Source organism: Talaromyces atroroseus, assembly GCF_001907595.1.
Source record: "Talaromyces atroroseus strain IBT 11181 chromosome Unknown scaffold_0, whole genome shotgun sequence".
Classification (NCBI taxonomy): Eukaryota; Fungi; Ascomycota; class Eurotiomycetes; order Eurotiales; family Trichocomaceae; genus Talaromyces; species Talaromyces atroroseus.
Genome location: NW_017971432.1, coordinates 2,387,864 through 2,406,222, shown reverse-complemented (window position 1 = coordinate 2,406,222; position 18,359 = coordinate 2,387,864). Strand labels below are relative to the sequence as shown.

General features: G+C 49.0%; 7 protein-coding genes across 7 annotated transcripts; 3 read left to right on the top strand and 4 right to left on the bottom strand.

Moving 5' to 3' along the window:
* Positions 1-426: 426 nt before the first annotated feature.
* On the top strand, positions 427-4,543 carry UA08_00850 (hypothetical protein; the record flags this gene model as incomplete). The annotated part of the gene is made up of 9 exons (XM_020260702.1): positions 427-546; positions 610-1,424; positions 1,462-2,174; positions 2,246-2,347; positions 2,408-2,453; positions 2,933-3,415; positions 3,473-3,714; positions 3,859-4,206; positions 4,284-4,543. The coding sequence occupies 9 exons, from the start codon at positions 427-429 to the stop codon at positions 4,541-4,543; spliced, it is 3,129 nt and encodes a 1,042-aa protein (XP_020124547.1).
* A 454-nt stretch (positions 4,544-4,997) lies between these two features.
* On the top strand, positions 4,998-6,712 carry UA08_00849 (Actin-related protein 2; the record flags this gene model as incomplete). The annotated part of the gene is made up of 7 exons (XM_020260700.1): positions 4,998-5,016; positions 5,319-5,434; positions 5,513-5,633; positions 5,682-5,786; positions 5,857-6,422; positions 6,486-6,563; positions 6,626-6,712. 7 exons carry the CDS (start codon positions 4,998-5,000, stop codon positions 6,710-6,712), a joined length of 1,092 nt encoding a protein of 363 aa, XP_020124014.1.
* Positions 6,713-6,972: 260 nt separating this feature from the next.
* On the bottom strand, positions 6,973-8,104 carry UA08_00848 (hypothetical protein; the record flags this gene model as incomplete). Its single annotated transcript, XM_020260699.1, has 4 exons — positions 6,973-7,237; positions 7,304-7,779; positions 7,843-8,031; positions 8,081-8,104. 4 exons carry the CDS (start codon positions 8,102-8,104, stop codon positions 6,973-6,975), a joined length of 954 nt encoding a protein of 317 aa, XP_020124243.1.
* A 980-nt stretch (positions 8,105-9,084) lies between these two features.
* On the bottom strand, positions 9,085-10,679 carry UA08_00847 (hypothetical protein; the record flags this gene model as incomplete). The annotated part of the gene is made up of 2 exons (XM_020260698.1): positions 9,085-10,214; positions 10,268-10,679. 2 exons carry the CDS (start codon positions 10,677-10,679, stop codon positions 9,085-9,087), a joined length of 1,542 nt encoding a protein of 513 aa, XP_020124022.1.
* Positions 10,680-11,447: 768 nt separating this feature from the next.
* Positions 11,448-12,710, bottom strand: UA08_00846 (putative GTP cyclohydrolase-2; the record flags this gene model as incomplete). The annotated part of the gene is made up of 1 exon (XM_020260697.1): positions 11,448-12,710. One exon carries the CDS (start codon positions 12,708-12,710, stop codon positions 11,448-11,450), a length of 1,263 nt encoding a protein of 420 aa, XP_020124023.1.
* A 503-nt stretch (positions 12,711-13,213) lies between these two features.
* On the bottom strand, positions 13,214-14,855 carry UA08_00845 (hypothetical protein; the record flags this gene model as incomplete). The annotated part of the gene is made up of 3 exons (XM_020260696.1): positions 13,214-13,496; positions 13,573-14,101; positions 14,201-14,855. The coding sequence occupies 3 exons, from the start codon at positions 14,853-14,855 to the stop codon at positions 13,214-13,216; spliced, it is 1,467 nt and encodes a 488-aa protein (XP_020124020.1).
* Positions 14,856-15,247: 392 nt separating this feature from the next.
* Positions 15,248-18,297, top strand: UA08_00844 (hypothetical protein; the record flags this gene model as incomplete). Its single annotated transcript, XM_020260695.1, has 9 exons — positions 15,248-15,278; positions 15,327-15,347; positions 15,399-15,490; positions 15,550-15,787; positions 15,850-16,747; positions 17,196-17,609; positions 17,694-17,829; positions 17,883-18,121; positions 18,189-18,297. 9 exons carry the CDS (start codon positions 15,248-15,250, stop codon positions 18,295-18,297), a joined length of 2,178 nt encoding a protein of 725 aa, XP_020124244.1.
* Positions 18,298-18,359: the final 62 nt, after the last annotated feature.

Genomic DNA, 18,359 nt, shown 5'->3' with positions numbered 1-18,359 from the left:
ATTGTCGGACTTTCAGAGCAGATAGATGCTGTATGACTAGTATTGTGGGAGAGCATGGGATTGTTTGCGACTGCAAGACCGAAGAACGTCGGAAATGGGCCGTTCCTGTATCTTATCTCAGCTTATCTTATCTGTCTTCCAAACTGGGACTAGTCGGTCGAGGACCCACGCAACGCATTATCATCCCCACGCAAAGCCAACATCTTCCTACATACGGGGGAATACGTTGATGCTTTTCGATTCTGAAGCGAGACCTTAGGAGGATATGAAGATGAATACGAATATGAATATAGAACATGGAACTTGCTGCGTGGCGCTGTCCGGCCCACCTGTTTTGCGCCCTCGAAATAAAAGGCCTTCACTGCCGGAAGCACCACCTGATTTGTTGTGTATAATTGAGCTGTACAGGAAACCATCCAACCCATCATGAAGTCTGGAGATCACTCTGTGGATGTGATCATCGTCGGCGCTGGAGTTGGAGGCCTTGCGGTCGCGAAGACATATCTTGAGCTTTCTCCGGCCACCAATCTCCTCCTACTCGAGAAGGTATTCCAATCCACAAACTCGCACCACAGCATATAGTTCTGTCGAGACTAACATCGATGCCAGCGACCAACATTGGGTGGAGTCTGGGCAGAGGAAAACTGCTACGAAGGACTCAAAACCAACAACCTCCATGGCACATACGAGTTCACCGATTTCCCAATGGATACCAAGTACAAGGTACGTGAAGGGCAGCAAATACCCGGCACGGTATTGCACAAGTATTTCAACGACTTTGCCGATCACTTTGATCTCCGCAAGCGCATCAACTTCAACACTCAGGTGCTTGCAATGGAGAAACTAGACAGGGGATGGAAGGTCACGACTATGAACGAAAAAGCACAGTCAGTGATTTACGACTGCGACAAATTAATCATCGGTACTGGGCTGGCCTCTAACCCGAACCCAGTCCGTATCCGCGGTCAGGAAGACTTTGGAAAGCCTGTTTTTAACCATTCCCGACTTCAAGATCTGGGATACCAAGTAGCATATGACCCCGATGTGACATCCGTCACTGTGGTGGGTGCGTCCAAGACGGGATATGACGCCGTTCATCTCATGGCGTCACACGGCAAAAAGGTGAACTGGGTGATACGCGAGTCAGGAGGAGGCGGAGTATGGATGGCGCATCCATGGGTCAAGATGGGAAAACTCGGGGATTTTCGACTGGAATACTTGGCCACCATGCGCTTTTTCAGCTGGTTCAGCCCCTGCGTCTGGGGTGATGCCGATGGGTTCAGCTATATCAGAAGTGCCTTGCATAAGACCCGCCTGGGCCGGTATATCGTGCACAAATTTTGGGAGAGCATGAGAAATGATATTATTGAAACAAATGGGTATAGGAAGGAATCAGTACTAGAGCACCTGGAGCCGCAGGAAAGGTGAGTCTTATTTTTGGAAACATATTCTGTATGACAGAAGACCACCTGAATTGCTGACGCCCCAAGGCAGTCTGTTCTGGTCTGCCCGCGTGGGCATTCTAAATTATCCGTCAGATATTCATGAATATCTGCGTACAGACCAAGTGAAAATCATCAAGCAGGATATTGATCATTTATCTAGTTTGGGGAATGTCCATTTTGCCAATGGCACCACCATCCAAACTGATGCTTTGATCGCGATTACAGGCTGGAATCTTGCTCCGAGCATCAAATATCAGCCTGATGGGTTAGATGCTGAGCTCGGAGTTCCAAGTCTTCTCAGCTCCGAGACAGCTAAACAGCAGTCTCTCTGGAATGGCCTTAATAAGATTGCAGATGAAACCATTCTTCGCCAGTTTCCATACCTCGCCTGTCCTCCCGAAATGAAAATACCTTACAAGCAACTTCTCAGTCCCTTCAGGCTGTTCCGCGGCGTCGCACCACCAAATCTCGCATCCCAGTCTGACTACTCTCTTGCGTATATTAAGAGGGTCCACAGCACCAGTAATATGATTATTGCGGAAGTCCAGGCGCTGTGGATCTATGCGTTCCTCAATGGTAAGCTTGACCTCGACAACAAGGATATTTACCACCAGACTGCTTTGTTGAGCCGCTTTGGAAAACACCGCTACCCATGTGGCTTTTCAGCTTGGTACCCGGAGTTTGCGTATGATGCCATCCCGTACGCAGATATGCTGTTGAGGGACCTGGGTGTGCGAAATTGGAGGAAAACATCATGGTTCAAAGAGATGTTTGAAGGTTATACTATTCATGACTACAAGGGAATCACCCGAGAGTGGATGGCGAAGGAAGACAAAAAGGCAAAGAAAGCTGCCTGAAAAATGATAGCAAGTTCAAGAGAGAGAAATGTCTCTGGAATGACTGTGTGCATAACACTTGTTCTACCAGCTGTATTTAATTTTGCAATTTTTCGTGATCAATAGCATTGTATTCTTGGAGTACTTCGAGCTCACTTTGGAAGGCTCAAAGGTGTGTACTTGCCATTCCTGAACTGATTAAAATTCGGGCATCGCATCGTTTAGCCCGGAGGAGCAACAGGGGATTTGATGTTGCTATCGTTCACGCGATTGGTGCTGTGAGGATCATGGGAGGTGTGTCATTTGACAAGTTAGCAACTTCAGACGTTGAAACCATACATACATAGTGTTCTTGACACGTGACCAGACCAGCGTCGGCGTCAGCGTCACATAGAACTTGGCGCCTTGGATCCTTGATGCCGCACTGTATACGAGATACTTCAGCCATAACGTCGCTTATCTCGTTGCTGCATGACTCCGACTGATCTTCGCGGCGTCGCATACATTTTGTCACGCCCCAAGCTCTTAGTCTTACTATCGTTGAACCGTCATTCGCCGGCTTGCCCATCCACCGTGGCTAGCCAGCGCACTAGCTGAACATACTAATCGACATTCTTTCTTTTTCTTTTTCTTTTTATCTTTTATTTTTAGTTTCTACCAAACCGCCACTGTGGCTTCTTCTACGGAAAACGCGCGCTTGTATGATGAGGCCCCGGGTCGAGGAAGCTTGTTTCAGCATCAAATCCAGGATCCGGACGACTTCGAAGATTGGGAAGAAGACGAAGACGACTACGGCAATCATAGCGGCACAATGACCTCCCGTTCGCCTTTTGACCGGCGCAATCAAACCGATGCACACTCTCAGCAACCATTGCTGAAGGAAGATGATCCGCACCGCCAATCAAATACCTTTGCCGAAGCTGACGACGGACTTCTCGCGCGGCCGCAGATGTCTCGCAGATCAACATTTCGCAGTCGAACGCCGGACATTGTTGAAGACAAGAACTTGACTCGCCGTAAATACATATTGGCCTCGGGATTTCTGGTGCTGAGTTTGATTAGTTTCGTGATCCAGACGGAGACTGCGGTGTACATCCAACATGAGCTTCATTGGGACAAGCCATATTGTATGCTGTGAGTTCTTCTTTTTGCCCCCTAGAATTATATGCAGCTAATTAAAACTATAATCAGATACTTGACACACGGCTCTTGGTCGCTACTATGGCCTTTTCAGCTTCTCATCTTGCGAATTCAGAAACGAAAATTGTCCTGGGACGCATTCTGGCGGAGACATGTGTCTTTACTACGCACAACAGCACAAATGGTTGAACGGCAGGACCTTCACCTATCATCCCGCAACGATCCTCGATCTCCGGTTCCCTACATGCTGAAAACAACGGTTTTCATAACGACCGCGTTGACTGTTGCCGGAGGTTCGTGGTACGTTGCAGTCAATATGACGACTCCCAGCGATTTGACAGCTATATACAATTGCTCGGCTTTCTTTGCATATGCATTTTCCGTCCCGCTCTTGAATGATAAACTTCGCTTTGATAGAATCTTCTCCGTTGTAATAGCTATTGTTGGTGTTCTGGTCGTCGCCTACGGAGATTCGGGCCCAGAAGAAGGAGAAGGCACAGGTACCGCTGACAATCGCACACTTGGAAATATTGTGATTGGCGTTGGAAGTGTTCTATATGGATTATACGAAGTGCTATATAAGAAACTGGCTTGTCCTCCGGAAGGAACCAGCCCTGGTCGAAGCACGATTTTCGCCAATACTGTGGGAAGCTTGATTGGATCTTTCACCTTGCTCGTACTATGGATTCCTTTGCCCATCCTACATTGGCTGGGATTGGAAACATTTCGCTGGCCTACTGGTGAGGCGGCATGGATGCTTCTGATTTCTGTTCTTGCAAATGCTAGTAAGTGCAGTCCATGCCACTTTGACTCTTTAAGTAGGAAGGAATAAGGACTAACCTTTCCACCCCCTCATTTCTAGCCTTCTCCGGTTCGTTCCTGGTCTTGATGTCCTTGACTTCGCCTGTTCTGTCGTCCGTTGCGGCGTTATTGACGATTTTCCTTGTGGCCATCGTGGACTGGCTACGTACTGGCAAGCCGTTGTCTTTTGCGGCTCTGTCGGGCGGCGTTCTCATCATTATCGCGTTCGTCTTGCTGAGCTACAGCACGTATAGAGAGCTCGACGAAGAGCGGAAACGGCGTTTGGTAGAGGAGGGACCAGACTCGGACAGCGACGACTAGATTTGTCCATGGGGTTCTTCGGTTTATTTGTCTAGATTTCTTTTTTCTTGTCTTGGCTATGGATGGCATGCATGGGTTGGAGTTGTTTCTAGTGAGAGGATTCTGGCGATACTCGCATTCTCAGCTGTACTGGTTGGCTCCTCAGATTCTTATATATAGCCATGTATATCTAATGCTTTATATATATCATTATCATGATATATATCATCAACCATCACCATGCATTGATTGTATTGACGGATGCCTGGAAAATGTGGAGAAGCAGTCGGCTAAGCCCCATTGGGCGGACACATCGTCACTGCATCTCCGACGTCCACGAGTGCCTTGCAATCCCCCGCTAAACAGCCCAAACACACCCCAGAGCACAGGGGATTGCTTGTTCTCTCCAGGTCACCCAATCTCTACAACCTGTCTCAGAGCGCAACATAGTTTAACGGTTCTCCCTTCTTCAGTCATGACGGACGCGCCCATTGGTAAGTTGTTTATCCAGCTGGTCTACGCCGTCCCGCTTCGTTGCATAATGACAGAACGCCCTCTCGCTCCCTCAGCATAACCCTAACCATTGAAGTAGCTACAGCTATTGTGAGACTGGACAGTTGGCTAATCATCCCCATCCGCCCATTACAGTTCTCGATGGAGGAACCGGTTTCCTCAAAGTCGGATATGCCGCGCAGGTACAGACTCGCATCCCATCGCCCCTAAATTTCCGCAAGACCTGAAAACTAACAGAGGGCGTCTTAATAGAACTTCCCAGAGCATCAATTCCCAAGTATAGTGGGACGACCTATCCTTCGATCCGAAGAGCAAGGCGAAAGTGATATTGTTCTTAAGGATATTATGTGCGGAGATGAAGCGGCTGCGGCTCGGTCGATGCTTCAGATTAGCTATCCTGTACGCCCCGCGATAAGGAAGAAAACAAACACCGCGAGAGCCAGAATATGATGCTAACGATGATGTTGTCTGGTGCAGATGGAGAATGGCATTGTTAAGAAGTGGGATGATATGCAACATCTATGGAACTACACATTCTACGACAAGATGAAGATTGATCCTTCAGGAAGAAAGATTCTCCTGACAGAACCTCCAATGAGTACGTGGGAAATTTCTGATTAAGATTTCTTTTTGCTAACACGCATAGACCCGCTCAAAAACCGACAGACCATGGCCGAGGTGATGCTCGAGGGCTACGACTTTGGTGGCGTCTACGTTGCAATCCAGGCAGTTTTGGCTCTATATGCGCAGGGTGAGCTAGCCCAAGTAGTCACTTCGCGTATATGATGTGTTTACATGGATTATTTCTTATCGTTGCATAGGTCTCAGCAGTGGTGTCGTGGTCGACTCTGGCGACGGTGTCACTCACATTGTTCCCGTTTTCGAATCGACTGTTCTCAACCATCATATCCGGCGACTAGACGTTGCCGGACGAGATGTCACGCGAAACCTGATTGCGCTCTTACTACGCCGCGGCTACGCACTCAACAGAACAGCAGACTTTGAGACCGTGCGCCAAATCAAAGAAAAGCTTTGCTACGTTTCATATGACCTGGAGCTCGACCAAAAATTGTCAGAAGACACAACAGTGCTCGTCGAGTCTTATACGCTCCCCGACGGACGTGTTATCAGGGTTGGTAGCGAGCGATTTGAGGCTCCAGAATGTCTTTTCCAGCCTCACCTGGTCGATGTCGATCAGGCTGGGATTGCGGAGCTTCTGTTCAATACAATCCAGGGTACAGACCTCGATGTGCGCAGCAGTCTTTACAAGGCGATTGTTCTTAGTGGTGGAAGCTCTATGTACCCGGGGTTGCCGTCTCGTTTGGAGAAGGAATTGAAGCAGCTGTGGTTGACGAGAGTGTTGCAGGGCAATCCTGAGCGGCTGAACGTGAGTACCCGCAGTCCCTAGCTTACGATAGTCGCTGAATACTGATGAATGCTTGCAATGTAGAAATTCAAGGTGCGGATCGAAGATCCACCTCGACGAAGACACATGGTTTTCCTTGGTGGTGCGGTGTTGGCCAACTTGGTAAGTTCCCAGATACATCTGACTGTTTAAGATTTATATGCACGTATTAACAGCTTTTCTAGATTGCCGATAAGGAAGACATGTGGGTGACAAAGGCAGAATGGCAAGAGCAAGGAGCCCGAGCCTTGGACAAATTAGGACCGCGATAATGAACCACTGTTCTTTTTTATCCTTTCTGTTTTATATAGCGTAGGCTGGATGGAGAGTCACTCACGTTTTGTTCTTTTCTGTCAAGGTCACTATCAATCCCAGATCCCTGGACTGATACAGTACATAGATTATCAAAATCAAGTCTACAGTTTCAACATGTTTTAAAATCACAACTAAGTCTGAGTATCATATTCTATATATCTATTTATATCTATAAAAGCGTTGAAAATAAAGAAGGAGAACCACTACTAGAAAATAACTATTGACCACCTTGTCTACTCTTCTCATTCCAAAACGCCAGACCCGCCTTCTGCCTCAAAATGCCGTACATGGACGAACTGTCCAAACACTCTCCGGCATAATCTCTTGCAGAAGACATGTTCTGCTTCGCTAATTCCACGGATGGCAGCTCAACGCCTTTTTCTTTTGCGATGTCCAGTGCATGAACAGCGTCTTTGATTGATAGAGAGACGCCGAAGCCCGGACGCGTTGTGAGCGGGGGGGCGTAGGCGCCTGTTGTTAATCTGAGAGAAGAATTAGAGGCTCGGTCTAGAAGAAGAAGAGAGAAAGGAAAGTTAATAATAACATACCGTTTCGAATACCCGCCCGCAATAGGCCCAAAAGCCTCAGTAATCAACTCCTCCATCGCATCCGTGCCCAACCCGGTCTTTTCAGCAAATACCTGCGCCTCGCCCACAGTCTCCATCAGGGAGACGGTAACAATATTGCCCGCAATTTTGAGCAGAGACGATCTGGCCGGGTCCTCGCCGCAGTCAATCACTTTGCGACCCATTACATCTTGGATAAGCGGCTTGATGAGATTCTCGCGGACATCGGGCGTCGCGCCGGCCAGCGCAAAGACTAGTTTACCTGCTGCCGCGACGGGGTTGCCGCCAAAGACTGGCGCACACAGAAATGAGGCGCTTTGCGCGGAGAGTTGGGCTGAAATCGATGTGATGGTTTGCGGGTGCACAGTGGAGCAGTCGATGAAGATTTTTTGGGCCAGGGGCGTGCCGGATTCAACGATGCTGGTTATTAGCGTTTTGAGGACGGCGTCGTTGGAGACCTTGAGAGAAAAGTTAGTAAACAATTTATCTTGACAGGAATTCAAAAGGGAAAAGATATGTACCATAGTAAAAATAATGCCCGACTTCTGCACCACATCGCCAAATGTCTTCTCGGGCACACCGCCTAGTTCTCGCAATGGCTCGCCACGAGACAGAGTGCGATTGGAATAGACCAGTCCCAGGGCCTTTTTGGCAGCGAGATGTCGCTGCAGGTTGCTTGCCATGGCGAGGCCCATGGAGCCGAGGCCGTACTAGATCGAGGTCAGTGAGGGATCATTTCTACAGATTGGTTCTTCTTACCCAGCCAATTTGCGTCGCGGCCATGATTATTGGAGTATGGATTTGTTGATCAATAATAAGAAGAAGAAGAAGAAGAAGAAGAAGAAGAAGTAAGTCTAAGAGGGAGTCTGAGGAGTCAGAGGAAGTTTGAGGCGGGGAGAGATTTACTTTATCTCGGCCGATAGGCATCCTTATCAGACTATCAGTGCTTCTTCCATCCTATCAATTTATGACCTCTCGATCAGAAGCATACTACTCTGTGAGAAGAGCTCTTTGATTTGTCTGGTATTCCTTCATGAAATACGTTGCCGTAGAAGTGCAATACTAACTTGCGGCAAAAATGACAGTATGATGCCATCCTCTACAGACGATGTGTGATGTTTCCCAGTCCGGATTCGTCCCAATTGACGTCTAAGAGATCGTTAAGAGACCACATCAAGAACATCTTTCAGTTCGGTTTTGAAATAGGAGTGTCAGTAACCAGGAAAGCATGAGCTGAATAGGCCGCGTTGAGGATCTATTCACTAGGCAAGATGGAACAATCGTCAAGCTTCAGGAGACAACGGCCTATGAAATAAAGGTATCACCGAGCTGGAAGAGGCAGAAGACAGAAGACAGAAGAAAATTATAAAGTTGGGATGTGAAAATGGGACAACGCTCGTGCCAGCTTCTTGAACAAATTTGGTGATGTCGTGGCATGGGAGAAATATGCTACAGATCTTCGAATTTCACAACACAGTAGTACCGTTAGTTGTGCGGGATTCCTAGGCTAGTCAGACAGCCGTAACCAATGCGTTCAGGTTAAATCTTGTAGTAGAGCAGCTAGGTGGCCAGCAGTCAGGAATAAGGTCTTGAGACAGCACTCAGTAATGACAGTTTAGTTATCATGACAGAGCATGTTCCTAAACCAGGAATGGGCTATCGTTCCAGGTATAAGTTATAAAAGCACGAGTATATGATATTGACAATGGAGTTTCAACATCAGACCTCAAAAGTACTTCCACTACTACTACTTGCTCATCGTATCAAGGTGGCCGTGCTCTTCTATCATCATGCCTGATTTTCACCGCATCCACCAAATTAGGGTATGCCTCGGCAAATTCAGTCCCAACAGTCCAGTTACTCAGCTCTCGAATGTGGCGCTCAAATACTGGATTAATCACCAACTCATCCGACTCGGTGTTATGCAACAAACAATCTGTCGGTTCGTATGGCCAGTTGCACGATATGGTGCGTGTGTAGGGGACAAACCAGTTCTCGAACGGGTAGTCGCGATGTGCGTATGCCAACCGATCGCGGACCTTGGGCCAGAGTATGTAATCCATCCAGGCTGGGTGAGGGCTAAATAGCTGTGCGGGACGCGGTGTTAGCCAGTCTGGGATCCGGTCGTAATTCTTTTGTGTCGGGTATATCTGCCAACGCATGATCTGGAACATTGTGTATAGTGTACCGACTTGCTCGGGCAATGATGATATATCTGGAAACGTGCGCAGGATGTCACTGAAAACTTTTGATATGGAGTACGAATGGGTGCTATTCTCGACGGGATTCAGAAGAGATGAGACACTCGGGTAGGCTAAACGTTGTTGCGAACCAGTTGTCAATTCGCGACGACGATGGCTGAGAAAATCGAGGAAAATGGAATCGAGAGGACATGTGGGCTGTATATTCCGAATAGCCACCAAATGTGCCTGAGTGTAATCACCTGCGGTTGGTGGCGGTGCTATATTGATATTAATTGAAGGTGGATCGGGGCTATGATTGTGATCCTTGGGGAGTTTTGGTATATCGCCTATTTTGGGGATCTGACGAGGGTTATCGATCAAGAAGTTTAGAATCAGTTTCTCGTCCATCCCTTTTACTGCCAGTCGCTGGCTTGGGACCGTGTTCAGTAGGCTGATAGGATCCGACCTCTGCCAGTGCTGGAGCACAGAGTTGCTGGGAGACACGTTCCCTGCGACGGACTCGGTCCAGGGATGATCCAGTAGGCTAGACTCCACGCTACCAGGTGTACCATGACTTTGATCCGTGAGCGGCGATGGATGAGTGGTTTCAGCTGGAACTTGCGCTGTATTTGTTGGCATTATCACGGTGTTGCTTGAATTCGAAACCGTTGTATCCGTCACAGCGGTTGTCGGCGACTTCATTGGCATTCCTAAGCCACAATTAATCTTTCATAGAATCAATTCCACATCGGTACGATCTTACCGTCTCTGTCCACCAATGGTTGTAATATGTTCATCATAGCACCCAACCGCCGCTTAATATCTTGGTTTTCTGCCATGATTTGATTCCTTTCAGACACCAGTTTATGTATATCCTGATACGGCTGCTGCGACGATAGTTCGCGGACTCTCCGCTCCAATGCTTCGATCTGCGACTTTGTACGCTCCCGTATGGCGCGTTGCGCCTGTCGGTCATTTGCGCGTTTCCTGGCCAGCTGCTCCGGTGTCAGATTAGCCACGCCCCGTGGGCTCGCACTGTTCATTTTGCGTTTTGTCCCCGCGGTTATATTGCCATTGTGAGAGACGGGAAGGTCGATCGATTCCTCCATTTCGTGGATGAGTCTCGGCGACTCTGTGGTTGATCCTTGTTCCGGCTTGACATTCGGCGACTGCATAGTAACTAGCAAGTGGAATATGACTAAATACCTAGTACCCTCAAAGTAAGAAATCAACGGCGACGAGTATCAATGCGAGAAGTTTCCTTGCGAAATAGGATTCGGTCTCGCGCGAATCCAAGCTGACATGGTTCATACGAAGTCTCTAACCCTCTCGGGCGCCATCCCTAGTCTGTCTCCATCGATGGTAAGAAGGGCGCAGATGGTATTGGAGCAACCGAAGCCGCGTGAATAGGTATCGTTCAGATAGTCGTACAATGATTCGGTTCGTAGCGAATGGTTTCAGAAGGCGCTCTCTCTCTTTGCTGGGGGGAGGGGTTGCGTATGGGATGGAACGGCACAGAAGGGGCTTGATAGTGAGCTAATGTATGGTAGGATCGAAAAGAAGCAATGATATATAGGTCAAGAGCCTGTAAAGTATAGGTATTTTGGCGCAATATGATAGTGAGTCTGAGATGCTTATGGCGAAGTTGAGGTCGGGTCGTAGTTTGGAGGTGTCTTCGCGGGCTGTGATTGGTTGGCCGCGGTCAAAGCGCCCTACCGGGGCATTCTTTCATGTATTGTTGAATTACATATATATATATATATATATATTTAAGGTCTTCCTATTGTAGAAGAAATGATCGAATGACCAAAAACTCATAACGCATTTTATCTACACTCGTGACAACCCCAGACGCCGATTATACAAACAAGCCACCCCATCTATGTATGTGCTATCGAATCATATGGCCCATCTTGCCAATCTGCCTCGTTGTTAGCAATGAGTTAACTTGAATCAAAAGCCTGGACGTAGGCTTGAGAAGGAATACCGACCTTGGTTTGCAAATACCCTTCTATTTCCCTGCTTCTAATCCCCTTCTGTCCGCCAGTTCTCCATGCTATAGGTATCATTGCTACTCGTTCCTTGACGCGGACTTCCCGATTGGGGCCTTCCACAGCCAAGACCTTGTCTGGGTTGTTGGTGAGCAGCCGGATTCCTTCTGGATACGCGTCAGCACCGAGTCCGAGGTCAACGAGCATCGCGGTGGCCAGGCCATAGCTTCGTGCATCGGCAGGATGACGCAGGAGTAGATTGGCTTCTACCGTATCGGAACCCAGGTCTTGCAAGTTGTATGCCTTGAGCTTTTCCCCCAATCCGATTCCACGGCCCTCTTGTCGAAGATAGATAATCACGCCTCCCGGCCCGTCATTGTCGGAAACCGGGGAAGAAAGGGGGGATGTATTATCTGATATAGAGCCATCTTCGTTAACAGAAAGACCCGCCGCTGACTCCGACGCCATTGACATCAACCGCGCAGCTTCGTCGAGTTGCTCGCCACAGTCGCACCGAGCAGACCATGCTGTCTCACCGGTATAGCATTCAGAGTGAATCCTAACAAGGGGAGCTTGAAGCCCTTGTTTCGCCACCCCTTCTCCCTCTGGCCCAAGGGAAGAGTGCGGCTCATCAAATCGACTGCTCACTCGACCAGGATGTAATCTTCCAACATAAGCCCCTCGGATCATACGATCCATCTCTGTCTCTCCTTCCTGCACACGGTCTAAACTTCTCGATCGGATATGATTTCCAAAAACAATAGCCAAATGCTCTTTATTATCCGCGTCATTCTGGTATAAATGAAGAAACATCTCGGCACCCGTTGTGGTCGGAATACGTGCGCGAACAATACATTCAACGTGCGGCAATCGCTCCATCAACTTGGGCCCCTTCGGCACATGCGCCTGTGTCTTATGCGATGATGACGCATCATGTGGATGCACGCGGATAGCCTGCTGGGAAATAACAACGGACCCCCCTGGTGTGGACGGAGGTGTGAAGGCGGGGGAAATAATGGATTCTGGGAGAGCCGGGGTGGCATTGGCGCTCGCCTCATTCCCGAGAGCTCTTGCCAGAAGACTCCGGTGGCTATCAATACCGTGCGACTCTGGTGTTATGGTCGAGGAATCTCCTCTGTCGGAATTATCCAGCGCGGCGAGAGGGACATTCGGCCGTCGCGGTTGCGGAGCGATATACGGAGATTTCTCCGCCATGGTGGGCAAGGCGAAACCTGCTGGGTGCGAGCGGGATCGATCAATTAGGCGCAGAAGTGACAAGGAAGATGGTAGCAATCATTTAAGAGGTCAGAACCAGAGTCTGAAGAACATCGGATATACACTGGTGGATTAACGGCGAGTTCATGATGGATTATGCGGGGAACGCCATCCGCGCCAAAATTAATAATTGCCTACGAAATGCTGAATCAGCAGGACTTGCCGATGTCGCCGTTTCTCGCCACATTTGTGCGAGGGCTCACTCATACAAATGCTAGCGATTATCTTTTTGTTTCACGCGTCACCATCTGTAATCGCAAGACTATAGGAAGAAGAAGGGGGGGGGGAAACAAACAAAGGGAAAATAATAACACCAATTGGACCTGAATCCTGTGTAAACGCCAACCATCCTTTCCAAACTCCCATCCAGATTTTCCAACCGTATCAATTGCGCCTCCCTGAACGTCAGAACGTTAGAACTGATGATTTCCCGTCGACTGGAATCACTTGGAAGGAATGTCGAGGACAAAGCGTCTATCCACTTCCATTTCCTTGTCGTCTTCCTCGCCCTCGAATTTGAGGCGGTAGACGTCCTTCTTGGAGCCCATGACTTCGGCGCGATAGAAGGTAGTTGTGTCTGGATAGCGCGCAAGCACTTGTTTACCAACAGGGAAAGATGGCAAAACAGAGCCGACTTGGGGAATTGGGATTAAGGAGGCTCCTGTAGTCTTGTAGACAGCGCCTTGTTCACCGTTTTCATTGGGCTCGGGGTCTTGGACATCGTATCTAGTACAAGTGCGTAGTGGGTTAGTAACTAAGAATGAAGTGAACTTGGTAAGTTGGACTTTGCGTATGAGGGTACCGTTTCTTGTATCCATCTCCGGAAATGCTCTTGATGATGCATTGAATACCCTCGCCTTCGACACCCTGTCTGTTCTTGCTGTGTTTGAATACAACTTCAGCTCCAACAATGAACTGCCCGTTGCGTTCCGCAACAGTGCCCTTTGCGGCCCCCTCAACGCCCTCTTCAAGCTTCACCGAAACAGAGTCGCGGGCATCTTTCGCATGGCCGGAGCTAGACACGCTTGAGCTACGCTGAGTGCTCCCCTTGACCCGATTGAGTTTGTCTGATGACAGAGCAGAATTAGATGCTGTGGCTGCATGGATAGCAGTGCCATCTCTCGCAATGCTTTGCTTACTAGACTTGGGCAATGAGGCTGCACGGCTGATTGAGGTCTCTGCTTCCGAGGCTGAGCGGAGGGCAGTCAGTAAACCCAGATTTTTGATAACGTCGCTAGGCTCTTCCAGAAGAATGGCCTTTTCCTCCTCGCTCAGTTTGAGTATCTGACGATACCAACTGTCGAGTTGATTGATTTCTGCAAGTGTTGGTTCTGCATAGTGTCAGCGAGCATGCAACTGACTTGTGGCTGAGAAAGGGATTTCACGAAGATAGAAAGAGAGAGAGAGAGGGAGGCGAGTATCTGACTTACTGTTGCCCTCGCGAGCAATCTTCTCGTTCAGCTCAGTAATCTGCGCAGCAAGAGACTTCTGTTTGTCGTTTTTCTCCTTGGCTTTGCGAATGTCCTGGATGATCTTGTTCCACATGTCAATCTCCTCGTTAGCAGCAATGCCGTTGTCCCTGTTGGCAGGGGGTCCTCGAGGGCGGTTGCGAGACATGACGGGCAACTGCACTGCTTCAGATGGCCTTCCCTCAGCAGTCGTCTGGCCTGCTGCTTCTGCTGTTGAAGTAGTCGACGTCGGGACTTCGAGCTTTTTTAGGCTTTGTAGGCGAGGAGCTTCCCATCCAGCGACAGAATCAAGGTCGAGCTTCCCGCCGCTCTCTCTAAGGCTGTACCTCTGCTGATTGGTGGGGACTGGAGATGCAGGCTTGACTTCGGGCTCAGCCTTTGGTTTCTTCTTGCTGGATCTGTTTCTTCTTTTCTTAGACTTCCCCTTTCTTTGGCTCAATCCATCTGGCACAGGAGTAGGGTCTTCCTGTGTGCTGGTAGAAGATTGAAGCGTCACAGAACCAGATGCAGAGTGCACATTGGCCTGTTCGTCTTGTTTATCGCTGATAACTGATGGTGTGGCGGTGGTGGCTGAGGGCAGCTCACCGCCCAGCTGGGATCCTGAGCGCAGCTGCATGGTTCTTTTCCCCTTTTGGGCCTCCCCAGGGCTGAGGGCACAGGGAGTCACGTGGAACTGTATGACGTAGGCGGTAGGCACAGGTCAGCTTGATCTAACTCTTTGCAGCTGGGCTAACCATTCCTGGCACGGACCAGGAGTCCCTCAGTGGGGGTTGTCCGGTGAAGAGGGGATAAAGTCAGAGGTATGTTCTGTTCTTTTGCTTCTTCTTCTTCTTCTTACCTGTCTTTTTAATTGAACTGGGCTAAACAGTTGCTGCATCAGAGATTGTGCAAGAAGAGAGAGAGAGATTCAAAAGAGAACGAAAGAGGGAAGAGAAAATCAAAAGAGTCTAGCACCTCTCGGCGACCCAAGTGAAACACCTCGCTGTGAGAATTAACGCCATTCACAAGATGCAAGTGCCTCTACTTCGTTTACAATGTGGTGAGTCAGTGTGACTGCTGGCTCCTGTGTGCAAGCTAACAATACCAGGTGTGAACAGTTATGACTGGGGTAGGCTAACTCCTCAGGAGATCAAGATCTGAAGCTCAGTTCTCTATATAGGCAAGGTCGGTCAACAGTCTGCAGCTGCTAAATATGCTGCTGTCACCGCCGAGTCGGATTTTACCATCGAAGATGCAAAGCCTTACGCAGAGGTATGAGTGAGTCCTGGTCAGGTCCCAGGTTGAGCTACTGACAGAAACAAACCGCGCAGCTATGGATGGGAACACATCCGTCACTCCCTTCGAAAGACCTCGAAACACAGCGAACCCTGTTAGATCTCGTTCAGGACAACCAAGCGCTCTTGGGGCAGGAGATATTCCAGAGATACGGGGGAAAACTGCCTTTTCTCTTCAAGGTTTTGTCCATCAGCAAGGCGCTGAGCATTCAGGCGCATCCCAATAAAAAGCTTGCCGAACAGTTACATACTCGAGACCCAAGAAACTATCCTGGTATGGATTGCTTGACGTCTACCGTTATCACGAACATGCATTACTCACTATACCTGTCATAGACGACAACCACAAGCCAGAAATGGCCATTGCCATTACACCGTTCGAAGGACTCTGCGGGTTCCGACCATTAGCTGAAATCGTACACTTTCTGAACTACGTGAAGCCGCTACGCTCTCTTGTCGGACAACAAGCCGCGGCGCAATTCGAGCAGATTGTCAAGGGATCGGAAGAGTCGGAGGATGCGGCAACGGTGAATCGCAACAAGGATGCCCTCAAGGTAATCTTCACATCATTGATGGAGTCCCCTCAAGATAAGATCGAAGAAGCAGCGAAAGAGCTCGTCTCAGAGGCAGAGAACTCCCCCAATAGTTTCGCAATCGATCCAAGATCCGAAACAAACCCGAGCGGCGCATCCGAACTCTCCGAGGTGGTGACTCGTCTGAACTCACAATTCCCTCATGACATCGGGCTGTTTGTTCTCTTTTTCCTGAACTTTGTCAAGCTCTCTCCGGGAGAAGCAATGTTTCTCAAAGCGGACGACATCCACGCATATATCTCCGGAGACATAATCGAATGCATGGCATCGTCCGACAACGTAGTCCGCGCAGGATTCACGCCAAAATTCAAAGACGTATCCACACTAACGACCATGCTCACCTACTCATACGCACCGATCGACGAGCAAAAGATGCAACCCACAGAGTACCCTTACGTACTACTGAATACGGTAGCATACACAAGCGGCTCGTCGACGACCCTCTACGACCCCAGCGAAATTGAAGAGTTCGCCGTTGTAAAAACCGATCTGAAACGAAACGGCGCAAAGGCTACATTCGACCCCATCCCCGGGCCGAGTATCGTCATATGCACAGGCGGACAGGGTAAAGTCAGCATGGGACCCGCGAAAGTCGAGGAAGTGAAGGAGGGATATGTGTTTTTTGTAGGCGCCGATGCAGAGTGTGTAATTGAGAGCACGACAGATGAAACGTTTACTACGTTCAAGGCTTTTTGTGAGTTGACTGGGAAGGAGGATCAGCCGAATGGGCATTGACTAGGACGAGGACGAGAACGAGGTGGAATGAGGCTGTAGTGCGCCGTCCTAATACAGGAATTTCTGTAAACATGAACTCCATCCATGGATCTAAACGTGGAAGGTTGACTGCCTGAGGCTTGTAACATGCAATGTAAGAAGTTGGAGACCGGCAAAACTTTCCCGTGGCAGGCGTCCCGGCTCCAGTTGACAAAAGCATGTGGCGGGATTGAGCACCGCCATATCTGTCCAAACAACCGCCATATTATTATCGACGAGCCATCACGCATAGATACGATATCTCAAGCAGCCGCAATGGATCCGTTCTCGGCAGAAGGAGGTATTACAAAATTTCTTATTTGCTCCTATTCGCAGTCCGACTGACCAACTGCCTCTCTCACTCCCAGAACTTGTCAACATTCACAATGCCTTCCACCAGGGCCAATACCAAGACGTGATTGATTTCGATACCTCGTCGTTCTCACCGGAGAACGCTCTGCCCGCTCGTATATTGCAGCTGCGCGCCAGAATTGCTCTCGGACAGACAGCGGAAGTGCTGGCGGACGTGGAGAAGGAAGCAGACACCATCCCTGACCTAGGTGCGGTCAAGGCGCTGGCGCAACAGACAGCTGGCGATTCGGAATTCGCACTTGCGCTATCACAGAAACTGGCGGAGACACATGGCGAGAATGCTACTGTTCAAACACTCGTCGGCACGGTCTTGCAGGCACAGGGACAGACCGATGATGCTCTAGCTCTACTCAGCAAACATCAAGGCAACCTCGAGGCGTAAGTGAAACAGACACACAAACAAACAATATATATATATATCAAGGAAGGACAAGCCGCTGACCTTTCTTGTATAACGTACAGTGTCGCTCTCTCCGTCCAGATCTATCTCCAAACGAATCGTATTGATCTTGCTCTAAAGGAGGTTTCTGCGGCAAAGCGCTGGGCGCAGGATTCCCTACTTGTCAATATTGCAGAGTCATGGGTTGGCTTACGAGTGGTATATACCCTTCCCAAGAAGCACAAGAATAAAACATACTGAAAGCAAAACAGGGCGGAGAAAAATATCAGTCTGCATTCTATGTCTACGAAGAACTAGCTTCGAATCCCAACACCGCTGCTCCCTTGTCTATTGTGGGACAAGCCATTGCCGAATTGCACTTGGGTCGCTTGCCCGAAGCCGAGGCTGCGTTGTCTTCGGCGATTCAGAAGTATCCAGAGGATGTGGAATTGATTGCTAATACAATTGTTCTGAATGTTCTCACTGGTAAAGATACTACTGAACTAACTTTGTATGTCCCGTCCGCACATTTTTCTTTTTGCATCATAGAGGTTCAACAGCTAATGGTCATGCTGCAGGCGTCTGGAATCTTTGCAACCATCACATGCCCTCCTCACTGATCTGGCAGAGAAGAGCTCTTTCTTTGATACAGCAGCGGCAAAATATGCGCCCAAGGTCTCGTCATGATAATCTACTTGAGTGTTATGTAGCTAGACGAGAATATATATGGAACAGAGCTAATAATGAGT